At 44.0% G+C, this 18934-nt stretch overlaps 1 protein-coding gene across 1 annotated transcript; it reads left to right on the top strand.

The window, feature by feature from the left end:
* Positions 1-557: 557 nt before the first annotated feature.
* LOC127556618 (zinc finger protein 260-like) lies at positions 558-18219 on the top strand. The gene is made up of 5 exons (XM_051989873.1): positions 558-802; positions 1684-1775; positions 7222-7345; positions 13447-13542; positions 15787-18219. Exons 1-5 carry the CDS (start codon positions 772-774, stop codon positions 17778-17780), a joined length of 2337 nt encoding a protein of 778 aa, XP_051845833.1. The 5' UTR covers positions 558-771; the 3' UTR covers positions 17781-18219.
* Positions 18220-18934: the final 715 nt, after the last annotated feature.

Below are 18934 nucleotides of genomic sequence, written 5' to 3' on the forward strand. Positions count from 1 at the left end.
TGGAGGGCCCCAGGAATGAGTGACCATCATCCCTGCTCCATCCAAGGCTGTCTGATCGCTAGGGTCCTATTGACCCAGCTGGTGGGATGTTAATTCTGACATTTATGTGCTTTTAAGCTTTGGGAAGCACCGTTATCTCACTGGATCCTCCTGGGGGAGATAAGGATATTGCCATTGGGGTAGATGAGGAAGAGCCAGGCGGTCCCGTCATTGACACAGGGAGTTCTCCGGCGAGGAAACGCCTCTACTTGGGGCAGCCTCTATGATCTTGTAAGAGCTGCCTGGGGATTAGCTCAGTTCCTGTCAGTCAGTCGGGGTTTGAACTTGGATCATGCCGACCCTGAGGCTCTCCATGTCTGCCACACTGCCTCTCATCTCCGTTTTACAGATGGGGAAACTGAGGCCCAGAGAGGTTAAGGGGCTTGCCGAGAGCATAGCCGATATGCAGGATTTGAACTTGGGCCTTCCTGATCATAAGTCCAGTTTTAAACCCTGTCATGTCTTTTTCTCATCCAGTTCCCCGCTAAATTCCCTGCAGAAAGCTGAGCCCACAATGATTGTTCCAACTAATGCGACTTTTTTTGGGTCTGCAGGAAGGTGAAGGGGGACCCCAAATGGGGAAGGGCTGCATCCCTGGGGAGGTAGAAGGAGACACAGCTCCGAAGACCCCTGGCTGCACCTTCGGGGCTGCCGAAAGGCGGCCGGTCTTGTAGCAGACAGAACCATTCGCCACCTGGCTGCAGAGCACTTGGGAAATCAGGCCAGGAGGCCATGGAAAATCTGCTCCAAATGCTTGAGAGAGGTAAGAATTAAGGAGCTCGGGGCAACAGGCTGGTGCGGGGGAGGGACGGCTGCCATCCAGAAGAAGATGTCAAAATGGCCCTCCCGGAGCTGGAGCAGGATTGCTTCCATTGCACATGGGGGGTTTCCCTCTCACCGGCCCCGTCACCCTCGCTCCCGTTCATGGCTCACCCGGCCAAGGGCTTTCCTGGAATGGGGCTCCATGGACACAGCTGGTTCTCCAGCCCTAGTCAGACCAAGGCAGATGGAGGGGGACCATGGGAAGATGGCGTCCGTACGGAACCGATAAAGGGAGTTTCCTTGTGCCAGTGAAACCCCAGAGCCAGCCCCCGTCCCCACTTCTTGACTTTGTGAAACATCCTGTTAACCAGAACGTAAGCTCCTTCAGAGCAGACTTTATATATTTTTAACTCACCAGATTTATGTAGTAAATATCAAATACATTTGACTCCCAGCTTTAGACATTTCCCCCAGATGTTTGATAAACCTGCCAATGATAAAAATGCTGAATAAATCAAGGACAGAGCCCTGTGGCCCTACACCGGGGGCCTCGGTCTCCCTTCTGGGCTCTGGTAAGACTAGGTGGGTCCACTCACTCAACTAAATCTTTAACCACACAATCACCCAGCCCACAACTTGCCTTTTTCTCCCCTCACAAGGGTATGAGGAGTGATGGATTTGGGAGTGGCTGTTGGTCCAGGCCGATGCTTTTTATCAAGTACCATTATTTTATCAATAATACTTAAAAAACCAGACAAGGGAACAAAACCCAGAAATAAGGCTCCTACGGGCCCCCAGGAGATCCCGCTGTGCTCAGTTGGAAGTCGCTCCTGGTCTCCATCGTGAGCGCTTTCTCTCCCCCCTTATCTCTGCCTTCTCAAGACTCCGCCTTGTCCCAAGGAAGGAACATAGAGGAGGAGGAAGAGGAGGAAGAGGAAGGCATGACCTCCCGACTTCTGACAGCCAGGTCGCAGGTGAGTTGGAGCTTTTGCTTTCCTGACAACTCTGTTCTCAAGAGCATGGACACATTTCCTTCCTTTGCTGAGTCACCTCCAGCAACCTTGGGGGGGTCAGTCCCCTCGCCCAGACTTAGTCTGTTCTGATGGGTGGTTGTGTCGAATTCAGGCTGGAAGGCACATTGGGCGTCGCCAAATTCTCATTTGACAAAGAAGAATAATAGCTGACGTTTATATAGGACTTTAACGGTTTTTCGAGTGCTTGATCCTACACGGACCCAGTCTAAGAATGAATAAACAAATGCCCATTAATTAAATGCTAAAGGGAGGGCATATGAACACAACAGTCAGATACTCCCTGCTTCCGTGGCCCTCCCATTCTCCTAAGGGACACAGCACATATGGCTCAGCCCAGAGTGAACTGTCTTTGCCGGTTTCTCCAGTCAGAGAATCTGGCCCAAGAGCAGGATCTCTCCCCTCTCAGCTCACTGTTCTTTCACTACTGCATGTTGTTCCTCCCTCTCCTTGGACCCTTGTTCACCATCTGTACCCGAGGTGGTCCCACGATGAAACTTACTCCTCTCGGGACTGAGCAGAGTGCTGTGGTATAAGACATTTAACAATAAGCTTCTTCAAAGAGTATTTTAAAAAATGTTGTATTAATGAGTTTTTCTTTGTACCTTGTATTAACTTCCTGGTAATCCCAGTTACCCAATAATACCTGAAAAACCAGACAAATGAGACAAATACCTGAAAAACCTTCCACTCCAGCAGCTGCGATGGGGGAGCCCATGTGGCCCATTGCCTCTCAATGGTGGAAAGTAGCGTGTTCTTTGAGGAAAGGATGGGGTCTCTTCCTCCCCTTTCTTTTATTTTATATTGATTAGTTTTTCAGTTAAGAACCCCATCCAAACAGCAATGAAAAAGCCAGCCATTCCAGTTCCAGTGCTTCCTGTTCATAGTAGACATCGACAGGTGGCCCAGTGGGTAGAGAATGGACCCAAGCGTCAACAAGACCCGAGTTGAAGTCCGGTTTCAGATGCTTAATAGCTGTGGGACTCAGAGCAAATCACTTAACGCATCATCTGTAAAATGGGCATAATAATAGCACCGACCTTCCTGGGTTGTTGTGAGGATGAAATGAGATGATATTTGTATAGCACTTACTTAGGCACAAAGTCGGTGCTTTAGAAATATATTATTTTTACATAGATCTTTCCACTTGTTTGCTAGTGTTAACATTTTCTGTGTTTTACCTTATTCTGGGGGATGGGAATATAAATAAAAAAATGAAAAAGCCCCTGCCCCTAAGGAACTTACATTGCGCTCCAGAGACGTGGACATAAGGAAGGACTATCGAAAAGCGTAAATTTAGGGGGAAGCGGCGTCAGCGTTGGCAGCTGGGAGAAGGGGATTAGTGAACATTCATAGAAATAACACATTTATTTAGTACATTCAGGTTTACAATGTATTTTATTATATCATTTCTTCTGACACTTTAAAAAATATTTTTTAAAAATCTAATTCATTTACAAAGGAGATACAAATACATAGAAATTAATCTATGGACTAAAAGGCAAAAAAAAAAAAAAGTCTTTTCTGGTATTCTCAACCTAGACAGGGAAAATGTGAGGCTCACAAGAGACCTGAGAGCCAAGGGCGGAGTCATTTCGAAGGAATTGGCAAAGTCGTAATTGTAAGCTGCTGGGCACATTTAGGAGTCAAGGTTACCCCCGTCCCTTGAAGTCTTCCACAAGAGGCTGGGCCAGCACTTTTCATGTTTAATAGAGAATTCTTGTCCTGCTGGGGTTGATTGGTTAAAGCCCTGACCCACTCGGGATAGTGGATTTTTCCTTCAAAGGCCCTGAAATCTCCTTGCCACTTAATGGGAGATAAGGCCCTGCCCAGTGATGGGCGACCTCAGGACCAGAGGCAGGAGCTTCCTCTGGTGTCTCAGGGCGGATGCGTCGGCAGGAAAGCCGGCCTCTGCCAAGGACCTCTGGCATGCCATGATTAAGGACCCACTTTGGTCGGTAGTGAGACGGGGGTCGCTTTTTGTTCATCCAGATCCCGAAACACCAGGGTGTCCTGAGTCTGACAGATAACCAATACAGAAGGAAATAGCAAAAGTTCCTCCCTTTCAGCAGTGACGCTTCACGGGATGCTCGGCCGGGTCCCCCCCACACAAACGCTTCCATCTTGGCCCGTTGATTCCGGGATTAGATGGGCAGATATGGCTCAGAGCTCGTACAATGAGAGGGATTCAGGGCCAGATGGATGGTTGACCCCAAAGAGTAGATTGTAAAGGTTCCATGTCATTGTGGCCAGAGGTCTCCATAGAATTACTACTGTGAGCCATGGCGTTTGGCAGTTTTATCAATGACCCAGATAAAAGCGGAGGAGGTAGACCCCTCGGAGTCCGGGGTAACAAAGCTGGAGCCGACATGCTGGATAACTGTTAGGAGCTAAAAGGAGGTTCCCAGATTCAGGCCTGAGCATCTAAGCAGAAGACATTTAAGAGAAATAAATGCAAATCTTGCATGTGGACACAAGAATCAGCTTCACAAATATCAGACTTAGAGAGGAAGCAGTTGGTCTGACAAATGGCAGGAGCTCAGTGTGAGTCGGTATGGCAGCCACAAAGCCAGGGCCGTCTTGGGCCGCCATGAGAAGCGTCTCGTAATGCTCTGCCTTTGTCAGGATCTTGTGATGATTCTGGGGACCGCAGATTAAAAAGGACATTGGGGAGGTCTCCAAGCTCTGTCTCCAAGGACATCTGGAGAGGTCCAGGGGTGGGTAGCTAGAATGACTGAAGGCCTGGAGCCCATTAGTCGCAGGAAGATGGGGCAAAGGAGCTAGTTGTGTTTAGCCAGGAGGAAAGAACATATAAAGGAGAGGAGTGCTGTCTCTAATAATTAATAGGGGCGGAGCGCTGTCTTCAATATTTAGTAGGGGAGGAGCATTGTCTCCCATAATAGGGAAGGAGCGCTGTCTCCCATTGTTAATAGGGGAGGAGCACTGTCTCCAATATTTAGTAGGGGAGAAGAGCTGTCTTCAATAATAGGGAGGAGAGCTGTTTCCATTAATAGGGGAGGAGTGCTGTCTCCAATATTTAGTAGGAGCACTATCTCCAATAATAGGGGAGGAGCGCTGTCTCCCATAATTAATAGGGAGGAGAGCTGTCCCCAATAATAGGGGAGGAGCACTGTCTCCAGTATTTAGTAGGGGAGAAGAGCTGTCTCCAATAATTAATAGGGGAGGAGTTCTGTTTCCAATATTTAGTAGGGAAAGAGAGCTGTATCCATTAATAGGGGGAGCACTATCTCTAATATTTAGTAGGGAAGGAGCTCTGTCTCCAATATTTAGTAAGGGAGGAGCGCTGTCTCCAATATTTAGTAAGGGAGGAGCACTGTCTCCAGTATTTAGTAGGGGAGAAGAGCTGTCTCCAATAATTAATAGGGGAGGAGTTCTGTTTCCAATATTTAGTAGGGAAAGAGAGCTGTATCCATTAATAGGGGAGGAGCACTGTCTCCAATAATATGGGAGGAGCTCTGTCTCCCATAATTAATAGGGGAGGAGCACTGTCTCTAATATTTAGTAAGGGAGGAGCACTGTCTCCAATATTTAGTAAGAGAGGAGCGCTGTCTCCAATATTTAGTAAGGGAGGAGCACTGTCTCCAATATTTAGTAGGGGAGGAGCTCTGTTTCCAATATTTAGTAGGGGAGGAGCTCTGTCTCCAGTATTTAGTAAGGGAGGAGCGCTGTCTCCAATATTTAGTAAGGGAGGAGCACTGTCTCCAGTATTTAGTAGGGGAGAAGAGCTGTCTCCAATAATTAATAGGGGAGGAGTTCTGTTTCCAATATTTAGTAGGGAAAGAGAGCTGTATCCATTAATAGGGGAGGAGCACTGTCTCCAATAATATGGGAGGAGCGCTGTCTCCCATAATTAATAGGGGAGGAGCACTGTCTCTAATATTTAGTAAGGGAGGAGCACTGTCTCCAATATTTAGTAAGAGAGGAGCGCTGTCTCCAATATTTAGTAAGGGAGGAGCACTGTCTCCAATATTTAGTAGGGGAGGAGCTCTGTTTCCAATATTTAGTAAGGGAGGAGCACTGTCTCCAGTATTTAGTAGGGGAGAAGAGCTGTCTCCAATAATTAATAAGGAGGAGAGTTGTCCCCAATAATAGGAGAGGAGCATTGTCTCCAATAATAGGGAAGGAGTGCTGTCTCCCATAATTAATAGGGAAGGAGTTCTATTTCCAATATTTAGTAGGGGAGGAGAGCTGTCTCCATTAATAGGGGAGGAGCGCTGTCTCCCATTATTAATAGGGGAGGAGCACTGTCTCCAGTATTTAGTAGGGGAGAAGAGCTGTCTTCAATAATAGGGAGGAGAGCTGTTTCCATTAATAGGGGAGGAATGCTGTCTCCAATATTTAGTAGGGGAGGAGCTCTGTTTCCAATATTTAATAGGGGAGGAGCACTGTCTCCAATATTTAGTAGGGGAGAAGAGCTGTCTCCAATAATTAATAAGGAAGAGAGTTGTCCCCAATAATAGGAGAGGAGCATTGTCTCCAATAATAGGGAAGGAGTGCTGTCTCCCATAATTAATAGGGAAGGAGTTCTATTTCCAATATTTAGTAGGGGAGGAGAGCTGTCTCCCATTATTAATAGGGGAGGAGCGCTGTCTCCAATATTTAGTAGGGGAGGAGCACTGTCTCCAATAATTAATAGGGGAGGAATGCTATCTCTAATACTTAGTAGCCCTACACACAGAGGGTGGGAGGGCGAGGTTAGAATTGCTTCTTGGGGCCCAAATGGGCAAAGCTGGGGTCAGGAATTTCCCAAGCATTAGGTCTGTCCACCATGGAAGGGACTGCCTGGAAAGGTGGTGAGTTTTTCCTCATCCTAGGACTTCAAGTAGAGGCTGGCGGATCATAGTTATTATATATTATATAGGATTTGAATAGCACACACATATATAATAGTATTTAAAGTCTGCAAAGTGCTTACATTTGTTCCTCACAACAACCCTGTGAGGATGGTGCTGTTATTACCCCACTTTACAGATGAGAAAATGAAGGCTGGGTGAGGTTGATTGACCTGTCCAGGGTCACGCAGCCCAAGTCCAGCCATCTCACCGCCGTCCCACTTGGATGCCTCTGTGTGCTTTATAGGGTGAAGGCTCCTCCCACACGTTGGGACATGTCTGTTCTACTGTTTGGGCCACGCGGCCTCCGAGGTCCCATTTAACTCTCACATTCTGTGGTCCTGTGAAATGTTGAGTAGGGCTTGGCATTTTCCTGCCTAGGGCCCCGAGCAAACCCATTCCTCCTCCTGCCGCCAGCTTGTGCCTTCTGTGACCAGGCCAGTGGGTCAGTCAGTCCGCCAGCATTTATTAAGCTCCTCTTGCATGCCAGCCCGGAAGGGCCTCTGGCTAAGGAAGGCTGCTTGCTGTTCCTGCAGTCGGTGACCTTCAGGGACGTGGCTGTGGACTTTACCCGAGAAGAGTGGAGGCGGCTGGCCCCTGCCCAGAGGGACCTCTACAGGGACGTGATGCTGGAGAACTACCACAACTTTGCTTCTCTGGGTAAGGAGGCTTTCCCTGGCTCAGACTCCGCCCCCGGGGCAGGAGCACCTTTGGGCCCCTCGGCTGGGCTCTGGCTTCTCGTAGAGAAAAACTCCCGTTTCTGTTTCCTCAGAGTCCATCCTAAAGCCCCAGTGCAGATGACGTGAAGGGTCCCCGTAGTTTCCGAGGCCGTGGGTCAGATGAACTCATTCCCCTTCGGAGTGAAATCAAGGTTACCATTCTCCCCTGCTTGCTGGGATATCAACCCAGAGTTCTGAAGACTTTTATACTTCCTGTTCCTGTTCTAGCCTTCCTTTTTTTCCCTGAACAAAAAGGAACTGGCAGGAAAATGAAAAGAAGGGGCAGCCAGTTGGTGTAGTGGACAGAGCATTTCCCTGAAGTCAGGAGGGTCTGAGTGCAAATATGACTTCAGCCGCTTACCACTTCCTAGTTGTGTGACCCTGAGCAAGTCAACCCCAATTGCCTCAGGGAAAAAAGTAAATCAGAAAGGAATAATCATGATCATAATAACAATTATGATAGCTAGCCTTTCTAGAGCAATTGAGGATTTGCAATAAGTTTTAACTTATTTGATCTTCATTTTTAGTCATATTTTATTTTTCCAAATACAGGTAAAAATAATTTTCAATATTCATTTTTGTAAAACTTTGTGTTCTAAATTTTTTTCCTTTATTCTCTTCCCTCTCTCCTCCCCAAGACAGCAAAACTGTATAAATTGGTTAAATAGATGCAGTCCTTTTAAATCTATTTCCATAGTTGTCATGTCGTGCAAGAAAAATCAGACCAAGAGGGGAAAAAACTATGGGAAAGCGAAAAAGCAAGCAAACAAAAAAGTGAAAATACTCTGCTTCGACCCACATTGTTCTCCATAGTTCTCTTTCTGGATGCATTTGGCGTTTTCCATCCCAAGTCTATTAGAATTGTTTTCTTTTTTTTTTTTAATTTAATTTAATTTTATAATAACTTTATTGACAGAGTCCATGCCAGGGTAATTTTTTTTACAACATTATCCCTTGCACTCGCTTCTGTTCCGATTTTCCCTCTCCCTCCCTGCACCCCCTCCCCTAGATGGCAAGCAGTCCTATACATGTTAAATGGGTTACAGTATATCCTAGATACAATATATGTTTGCAGAACCCAACAGTTCTCTTGCTGCACAGGGAGAATTGCATTCAGAAGGTAAAAATAACCGGGGAAGAAAAACAAAAATGCAGATAGTTCACATTCGTTTCCCAGTGTTCTTTCTTTGGGTGTAGCTGCTTCTGTCCATCTTTGATCAACTGAAACTCAGTTAGGTCTCTTTGTCAAAGAAATCCTCTTCCATCAGAATACATCCTCATACAATATCGTTGTTGAAGTGTATAATGATCTCCTGGCCCTGCTCATTTCACTCAGCATCAGTTCATGTAAGTCTCTCCAAGTTCTCTGTATTCATCCTGCTGGTCATTTCTTACAGAACAACAATATTCCATAACATTCATCTACCACAGTTTACCCAGCCATTCTCCAATGGATGGGCATCCATTCATTTTCCAGCTTCTAGCCACTACAAACAAGGCTGCCACAAACATAGAATTGCTTTCAATCGCCACATTGTTCAGAAGAGCCAAGTCCATCCCAGTGGAGAATAATCTTGTTACTCATTGTGTTGAGCATCAGTTCACGTTAAGTCTTTCTGAGCATTTCTGAAAATGATTCATTTTCAAAAGAGAAAAGAGAGTGGAGTTAGCAAAACGTAGGGCCGTGAGTCCAATGCTGATTCCTGGCAAAAAAATCCAAACCGTATTATTATGTGCTTTGAAACTGTAGAGAAGGAAATGGACATGTCAAAGAGTCTCATGAACAGGTTATTCCAGACTCTCCTTTTTTTAAATTAAATTTCTTTTTTTCCCCCCCAACCAACAAGATTGATTTTCTCTCCCTCTCACTTTCCTACACTTCGGTTAACAAAGAAAAAACAAAATCCTTTTACAAACATGCATAGTGTTAACCATTTCCATTGGTCTTCTCTCCTCTCCATTCTCTACTCGGATCCCTTCACCTCTCTGCCCGGAGGTGACATGTTTAATGATGAAATTGTAGTTGGTGATCACATTAATCGGAGTCCTTTAACCCTTCACATTTGTTTGTCTTTATCATTCTGTTCTATTCATTGTTCTCCCGATTCTGCTAACATTGCCCTGGATCCGTCGGCCCAGCTCCTTTTCATATTTTCTTTCTTGCGACACAATGGTCCACCATCACATGCATGGGCCATAACTTGGCGGATAATCATCTTAGTTTTAAAAAGAGCTGCTTTCAATATTTTTAAACCTATGGGTCCTTTTCCTCTTTCTTTGATCTCTTTGGGGAATAGACCTAGTAATCATATCACTGGATAGGCAGAGTTTAATAACTTTTTAAGCGTACTTCCAAATGACTTTCCAGAATGGCTGGGCCAATTCATGGTCCATCAGCAGTTCACCGATATGGCCGTTTGAACACAGCCTTTGTCTTTTTCTGGTTTTGTCAGTTTTGCATATTTTATGGGTGAGAAGTAGAACTTCAGAATTGTTTTAATTTGAATTTCTCTAATTATGAGTGACTTAGAGACTTGCTTCTTTTGTCAAGGATCATTTCCAAGGAAGACTTGGATCATTTTCTTCCTTTTCACCCCAGACTGCTGTCATGCATTCAGTGTACATACGGCTGCCCCGTCAAACACCCAGCTCCATATTGTCCTAAACTCCCGAGACCTGCCCCATCGCTTCAATAGGAATAGTCCTACTTTAAGTTTCACTGTTACTCAGAAGTCTGATTTCCTTGATCCACAATTCTGAACTTGTGTCCCTTCCACCACCCAAATTACTTTATATACATTTTACATTTTTCCTCCTAATGGAACATAAGCTCTTTGAAGGAAGGGTCTGTTTTGTTTTTGACATTGACCCAAGGTCAAAAATAGCCTTGTGCCTGGCACAAAGCAGGCACTTAATAAATGTTTATCGAATGAATAAGTGTAATTCCTACCATCTTTCATCTTTTCCTCTCCTTTCCTTTTTCTAATCATTTCCCACCTTTTCACTACAACTTATAATCACTCCTCTCCTTCCTGTTCTCTCAATTCATCCTTCTCTTCCCCTTCCAAGTCTGGACCCTATAATTCAGAGGTCCTCGAACTACGGCCCGCGGGCCAGATGTGGCAGCTGAGGACGTTTACCCCCCTCCCCCAGGGCTATAAAGTTTCTTTATTTAAAGGCCTACAAAACAAAGTTTTTGTTTTGACTATAGTCCGGCCCCCCAACAGTCTGAGGGACAGTGAACTGGCCCCCTATTTAAAAAGTTTGAGGACCCCTGCCGGAATTGTACATGACGCTTGAATCCCTTTCCTTCTTGTATTTTTTCTTCTCATGTTTTGTCAGATCCCTGCCCTGATTTACCCATTAACCTTCTCTGCTCTTGAATGAAGTCAAACAGTTGAGCCTATCGGGTCCATTACAAATTGGATCCTCACTGCTTCATAAAAGTCCTTTCTTTTTTTAAAAAAAATGTTTTTTTCCAATTACATGGGAAAAAATTAAACATTCATCTTTTAGAATTTTGAAGGCCAAGGTTAGTAGTGAAGAACTGATGGTGACCTTGCAGAGGGCAGCTTCAGTCAAGCGGGAGGGACAAAAACCAGTTTACAAGAAGCTCAGAAATGAATGGGAGATGAGTGAACAGAGACAATTTTTTTTTTTCTTCCTAGGAGTTTGGTTATTTAAGGGAGAAAAAATATAGACGCGATGGCGAAGTCAAATGAATTTTCTTTCTTTCATAATGAGGGAGATCAACTTCTAAGATTCATCTTAGTATTGAAAAGCTAGCATTCTTTCTATGGAGTTTATCATTACATTACCTCTTATACTAAAATTGCCTCAAGTTCATTTTTGGAACCAAAACTTAATAGACCAACTAAATCTGGAAGGTCAGAAAACACCTTCTTGAAAGATGAATATCCTTATTGTGGATAATTTGGAATTTTCCAGCTTTGTTTGTTTGTTTTTTTTTTTAATTTAATTTTTATTTAATAATTACTTTATATTGACACTCGTTTCTGTTCTGATTTTTTTTTTCCCTCCCTCCCTCCACCCCCTCCCCTAGATGGCAAGCAGTCCTTTATATGTTGGATATGTTGCAGTATATCCTAGATACAATATATGTTTGCAGAACCGAACAGTTCTCTTGTTGCATAGGGAGAATTGGATTCAGAAGGTATAAATAACCCGGGAAGAAAAACAAAAATGCAGATAGTTCACATTCGTTTCCCAGTGTTCTTTCTTTGGGTGTAGCTGCTTTTGTCCGTCATTTATCAATTGAAACTCAGGTCTCTTTGTCAAAGAAATCCGCTTCCATCAGAATACATCCTCATACAATATCGTTGTCGAAGTGTATAATGATCTCCTGGTTCTGCTCATTTCACTCAGCATCAGTTCATGTAAGTCTCGCCAGTCCTCTCTGTATTCATCCTACTGGTCATTTCTTACAGAGCAATAATATTCCATAACGTTCATATACCACAATTTACCCAGCCATTCTCCAATGGATGGGCATCCATTCATTTTCCAGCTTCTAGCCACTACAAACAGGGCTGCCACAAACATTTTGGCACATACAGGTCCCTTTCCCTTCTTTAGTATTTCTTTGGGATATAAGCCCAATAGAAACACTGCTATTTTCCAGCTTTGTTAAACTGCCTCAAAACAAACCCTTAATCACTAATTAGTAGGGTGTTGGGTGGATCTATTAAGGGTTTAAGAATTTTTTGATTAAACAGGCATGTTGCATTGTGGGGGGAACCTCTGGCAGATGTTATGTAGAAGATGGACTGTAGTTGGGAAATAGCACTCTAGGGAAATATTTCTAAATGTAATCCACAAGGTAAATAAATTGTTGGAAAATTATAAATGATATTCTTAATAAAGGGGGTTTTTATTCGGGAAAAAAAAAAGAAATGAGGGAGACGTAGGTATGTTTGTAGGGAGGGAAGGAACCAGTTACATATTCCAGAAGGGAGTGATGATGAGAGAAGGGAAGCCAGAAGGACAAGCCCACCTTTTCTTAGTCCTCATCCTTCTTGACTTCTCTTCCGCTTCTGACTTTGGCTGCTCCTGCTTTCTATGACTTTTGGGACACAGTGTTTTCCTGGTTCCCTCTCCACCTGTCCGATCCTTCACTAAATTATCTTCTTTTTCTTTCCTCTTACGAGTTTCCCCGAGATTCTATCCAAGAATCTCTCATTTTCTCCGACTGTACTTTCTCCCTTACTGTTTACATGAGCTCCGATGGATTCAGTTACCATCTTTGTACTTATGACTCCCAGAACTGCATTACCAATGCTCCAGACACTTATTGCCTCTAGCTCTTGAATGAAGGTCTCGTAGACTTCTCAGAAACAACCCAGAAATCCGAGTGGAAATTCTCCCTCTCCCACTTCCCCTGTTCTTCTCAAACCTACCTCCTATCTATCTGATGCTTGCGTCTGCAGGCTTATCACCTCAGCATCCTCCTCCAGTTCCCCTTTCTCATATCCCATGGGGTTTCCACAGCTCTGATTCTAACCCTGTAGCCCCCGGCAGAGCCCCCACTTTTGTTCAAACCATCATCCCCTAGATCAGGCCTTTTTATGCGAGGGTCAGATTTTACTTTATGCATTGAAAAACAGGTTTCAGAGAAGGGTTTCTTAGGGTTTTCATGGCGCTCCCCTGTGCTTGATATTCACCTCTTTGAATCTTTAGCTTCATTCTGCCCGTGAGGTGAGCAGAAATTTCCATCACGGGGCCTTTGAAATCATGGTTGGTCTCTGGGTTCCTTTTTTTTTTTTTTTGCTGAGGCAATTGGGATTAAATGACTTGACCAGGGTCACACTGGAAGCATTAAGTGCCTGAGACCAGATTTGGACTCAGGTCCTCCTGACTTCAGGGCTGTTCTTGAACAGAGTTCTTAAATCTTCCAGAATTCAAATTCTGGGAATGTCTTACCCCAAAAGGGTACATGGCAAGGTACCCTGCAAAGACCTTCCTACTCTGAGAATCTGTGACTGAGCTTGCTCTTCCACTGCCAACCCTTTTCATTCCTTTCAGGGCTTCCTGTTTTTAAACCAGATATGATATCCCAGTTGGAACGAGGAGAAGGACCCTGGACCCCGGAGGCTGAGATCCCCCAAGTCACTTGTCCCGGTGAGTGAGTGAGAACCGTGGGTATGAGTCATTTGCTGACTCAGAGCTGAGCTAGCCGGACGTCAATATGGAATAAAAACATCTCAAAGGCTTTCACTTTAGAGAAAGAAGGAATAAGGTTTCCCAGCACAAAGATCTTCCTGCGCCCTCAAATTTTTCTTTCAATAATTCAGATCCTTCCCCCCAGAAGTTATTTTATTTTTTATTTTTATTTATTTATTTTTTAATTAAAAAAATACTTTATTGCTAACAATACTAACCATCATCTGAACCTTCAGAATTGAAATCTTTTTTATTGGGGGAAGGTCTTGTCTTTTTTTTTTTTTAATATTTTATTTAATTTTATTTAATAATAACTTTATATTGACAGAATCCATGCCAGGGTAATTTTTTTACAACATTATCCCTTGCACTCGTTTCTGTTCCGATTTTTCCCCTCCCTCCCTCCACCCCCTCCCCTAGATGGCAAGCAGTCCTATATATGTTAGATATGTTGCAGTATATCCTAGATACAATATATGTTTGCAGAACTGAACAGTTCTCTTGTTGCACAGGGAGAATTGGATTCAGAAGGTAAACCCAGCAGTTATTTTATTGTCTTAATTCCTTGAGAGAAAAGGCTACTTTTATTTTTTTGTCTCATATTTCTGCTACCTAATACAATTATTTGATCAGTGTTTATTGACTGGTTATTAGTCAGGTAACGCTGACCTAGACCTTGGGAGGCATTTTAAGGAATTAGAGATTTCCCTGCCCTTGAGGGTTTTGTCTTGTTGGAAAGATGAGCTTTACACATATATAACCATGAAATAACAATGCTCGGCTGGGCAAGGTACTTACTCTTGTATTATTCCCTGCTGCCCGGGGAGGCTGGGGCAATGGAACCCTTGAATTCTGGAATTCTGGCGTCTACCCTAAGTCCAGACTTAACTTTGCGAGTCACTGGGAGCAGGGGACTTCCAGGGCTGCTTAATTAAGGGGGAAGAACCAGCCTAGTTTGAAAAGAGAATTAACAGAGGTGGTTGAAGTCAACCAGTCTCATGATTGGGCCTGTGTGTGTCTGCTGTACTTCCAGGAGCACGTATGTGTACGTGTACTTGTATGTATGCACGTGTGTGTGTGTGTGTGTGTGTGTGTAAAACAACTGCCCTGTATATCATTAGTATAGGAAACTTCCAGTGAGGGCTCTCCTACTAACGCAGGTTTATTTGTCTCTTGCTTTGCAATTTTACTGTTTGTTGCCTGGAGACCTGAGAAGGCAGATGCTGTTGCCTGAGTAACCTGGCCAGGATGTGTCTCAGAAGGAGGACTTGAACCTCCTCCCTTCCTGATTCCAGGAGCAGCTCTAGCCACTAGTCCACACCATCTGTCATGTACAAACTAATGGGGGGGTGGGGGACACTAATAATTCCTTCAAATAGGAGGTGGTTTTTGAGCAGGATTCTAAGGAGAAGAGGTGAGAAGGGAAGGCGTTCCAGGTGTGAGGGACAGATGATGGAAAGAGCAAAAATAGCAGATGCATTGTTGTGTCTGAGGAGCATCAGAAAGACCAATCGGACTAGAATCCATAAAGGGAAGTATATGTATGATGAGGCTGGCAAAGTATGTTGAAGCCAAGTTGTGAAGGGTTTACATAGAGAAGGTGATATGTGATCCAGTGGGGAGCCACTGGGCTTTATTGAGTAATGATCTGGCCAGACTTTGTCTTTTGAGCAGTCATTTTGGCATCTAAGAACAGAAGTGTTAGGGAGACCTATTAGGCCTCTTATTAGGAGGTTATTACAAAAAATCAGGGGAGACACGGGAACTGAACTAAGGTAGTATCTGTGTGAGGGGAGAGAAGGGGATACAAGCTAGAGATGATGTGGAGGTAGAAACAGCAAGATTTGGCGACTAATCAGATATGTGGAGAAAGAGATGGTGGACTTGGGTGCCCTCAACAATGATAGAAATGAGTTTAGGAGAGAAGAAAATGAGCTCTGAGTAGCCTACAGCACATCTAGTTCGACATTCTCAAAAGGCATTTGGTAACTCAGGCCTGGAGTACAAGAGAGACTAGGTCTCCTCATCCAGCTTGGGTTTCATTTTCATCTTAAAGACATTTATTCCACTCCTTTATTTTTTTCCATTCTTTTCCAGTTAATTGTTATTCTTCTTCTTAGAGGAAAGAGAATCAAGAACTTGACAGAAAGCACTTTCCTGTCCTTTTAGGATAGGTATAAATGCTTTTTTCTCCCCTTTCAGAGTCTCTTGTTCAAAGAAGATTTGAAACCACGAACTCACCTTCGAAGCAAGGCAACTCTGTGGGAAGATCGTGCAAAGAAAAATTAACCAAAAACAGTCCCTGGGATTCCAAGTTGGGAGAACCTTGGGAATTTGATGTCAGGTTGGAGAAGCAGAAGAACAGCAGTGGGGACAAAGAGGCCAGGGAAATAACAGCCATTCACAGGAAAACCTCTAATGAGTTAAGTGCTCAGCAATGTTATACATTGGTGAGAAGGTTTAGCCCAGAGTCAATCCTTGTTCTGCAGCAGAAAGTTCCTGCAGGAAAAATTATCCATAAATATGACAGGCTTGAAAAGAGCTTCAGACAGCTTTCTGATCTAAATAAACAGAATAGAGTCCCCTTAGGGAAGAAGCTTTGTAAATATAACACAGGTAGGAAACCCTTCAGTTACCACTCTGATCTCATTCAGTATCACAAAATCCACACAGGAGAGAAACCCTTTGAGTGTAATGAATGTGGGAAAGCCTTCAGCCAGAAGGGACACCTTATAGATCATCAGAGAATTCACACTGGAGAAAAACCCTTTGCGTGTACTGAATGTGGGAAAGCTTTTAGCCTTAGGGTATGCCTTACTCTCCATCAAAGAACTCATACTGGGGAGAAACCCTATAAATGTAATGAATGTGGGAAAGCTTTCAGCCAGAGGGGACACCGAACTGAACACCAGAGAATTCATACTGGAGAGAAACCCTACATCTGTAATCAGTGTGGAAAAGCCTTTACCAATAACTCCATCCTACGGAATCATCAGCGGATTCATACTGGAGAAAAACCCTATAAATGTGATGAATGCGGGAAAACTTTCAACCAGAGGAGACCCCTTACTGAGCATCAGAGAATTCATACTGGAGAAAAGCCTTTTGAGTGCACTGAATGTGGGAAAGCTTTTAGCCGTAAGGTGTACCTTACATTACATCAAAGAATTCATACCGGAGAGAAGCCCTATACATGTAATGAGTGTGGGAAAACCTTCAGTCAGAGGGGAGCCCTTAAACAGCATCAGAGGATTCATACCGGTGAGAAACCTTTTGAATGTACTGAATGTGGGAAAGTTTTTAGTCATAGGGTATGCCTTACTATGCACCAGAGAGTTCATACCGGAGAGAAACCTTTTGAATGTAATGAATGTGGAAAAGCCTTCAGCCAGCATTCCAACCTTACTCTACACGAGAGAATTCATACTGGTGAGAAACCCTTTGAATGTAATGAATGTGGGAAAACTTTCAGCCAGTTTTGTCACCTAATTGAGCATCAGAGAATTCACACCGGAGAAAAACCCTTTGAATGTAATGTGTGTGGGAAAGCCTTCAATCACAAGTGGCAGCTTACCGAACACCAGAGGATTCACACTGGAGAGAAACCCTTTGAATGTAATGAATGTGGGAAACACTTCAGCCATAGGACGTCTTTTATTAATCATCAGAGGATTCATACTGGAGAGAAACCCTATGAATGTAACGAATGTGGAAAAGCCTTCAGCAACAAATCAAGCCTTTGGAATCATAACAGAATCCATACTGGAGAGAAACCATTTGAGTGTAATGAATGTGGAAAAGCCTTCAGTCAGAGAGGGCACCTTACTGCGCATCAGAAAATTCATACCGGGGAGAAACCCTTTCATTGTAATGAGTGCGGCAAGCACTTTAGCCACAAGACTTCCTTTATTCACCATCAGAGAATTCACACCGGAGAGAAACCCTACGAATGCAATGAATGTGGGAAAGCCTTCATCAGCAACTCAAACCTCCGAGGACATCAGAGAATTCACACTGGAGAAAAACCCTTCGAGTGTAACGAGTGCGGGAAGGCCTTTCGTCAGAGTTGCCACCTTACCGAACATAAGAGAGTTCATACTGGGAAGAAACCCTTTTCTTGCAACCAGTGTGGGAAAGCCTTTAGCACCAGCTCCACTCTGAGGAAGCATCTCTGTAAGCATCTTTGTAAACTTTAAAATACTATGAATATACATCATGGCAACGTGGTAATGATCAGCTAAGCCATATGGAAGGCAAACCCTTACGATTATGATTAGGAAAAGAAGAAATGACAGCATGTAGTTCATCACTCATCAGACATCCATCAGATGCTTCATATTGGAAAGTCAAGATATTTTGGTATCAGCTACAATAGTATTTGGTCCATTGAGAGATAAAGATCTCCATGTCCTTTATTCCTCCTTGTTACCTGCCATCAGGCGATAGTAGATGTTAATACAGCAAATATGTTGGGACAAGACCTGAACTAATGTCTGAAATTCCCCAAAATCTGTTAGTAAATCTCCTAAAAATGTTATTTAATGAAGTAGCTCAAATTAAAGAATTTATTAAGGAATTATTAATATAAAGTCATTAATATTAAAGAATAAAAGTGGGAAGAGAAATGATCTAAAATGACAAGTTTTTGGTTTGTTTTTTTTCTGAGACTGGAGCAGGATGAATGTGAAGTCAGCTGTATTTAAGATCCTCCATGATGTAATGAATTGACCCTGGGTTGAATTATGCCCAATGTACCACATTTTCCTGCTGGGGGGTCTGGGAACGTATCACTGAGTGTTGGAAGGGATTTTAAAAGTAATTTGATCTTACTGATAACTTGTGGGCAAGAAGAACGGGATGGGGGTGAGGAGCCTGGGCTTTTCGGGTTTGAATTTCTGTTTGATGCTTCAGACTGACCTGAGGAATTTTTTTTTTTCTTGCCGAGGCACTTGGGGGTAAGTGACTTGCCCAGGGTCACACCTAGTGTTAGTGTCTGAGACCGGATTTGAACTCAGGTCCTCCTGACTTGAGGGCTGGTGCTCTAGCTACTGCCCCTGACCTGAGGAATTTTAAGAGAACTCATGGGAAGGAGACGGCTGGACCCCGTGGGTAAATCACCCTAACAATAAGCTAGATTTGGGGACTTGGGGGGGAGGGGAAGCTGGTGATACGAACATGCGGTAACGAAAAAAGGGCTTCCAGACGGGGGCTTGCTGGGTTATCTGACCCTAGGAGACCCGGCAGGCGTCGGCCTTTCTGGGGCGCCATAAGGGTGGGACCTCGGGCTTCCGGCCGCCGCACCCAGGACTAACCGCTGGGCTATCTGAGGAGGCCGATCCCCAGGGCTGGG

Source organism: Antechinus flavipes, chromosome 3 (assembly GCF_016432865.1).
Source record: "Antechinus flavipes isolate AdamAnt ecotype Samford, QLD, Australia chromosome 3, AdamAnt_v2, whole genome shotgun sequence".
Classification (NCBI taxonomy): domain Eukaryota; kingdom Metazoa; phylum Chordata; class Mammalia; order Dasyuromorphia; family Dasyuridae; genus Antechinus; species Antechinus flavipes.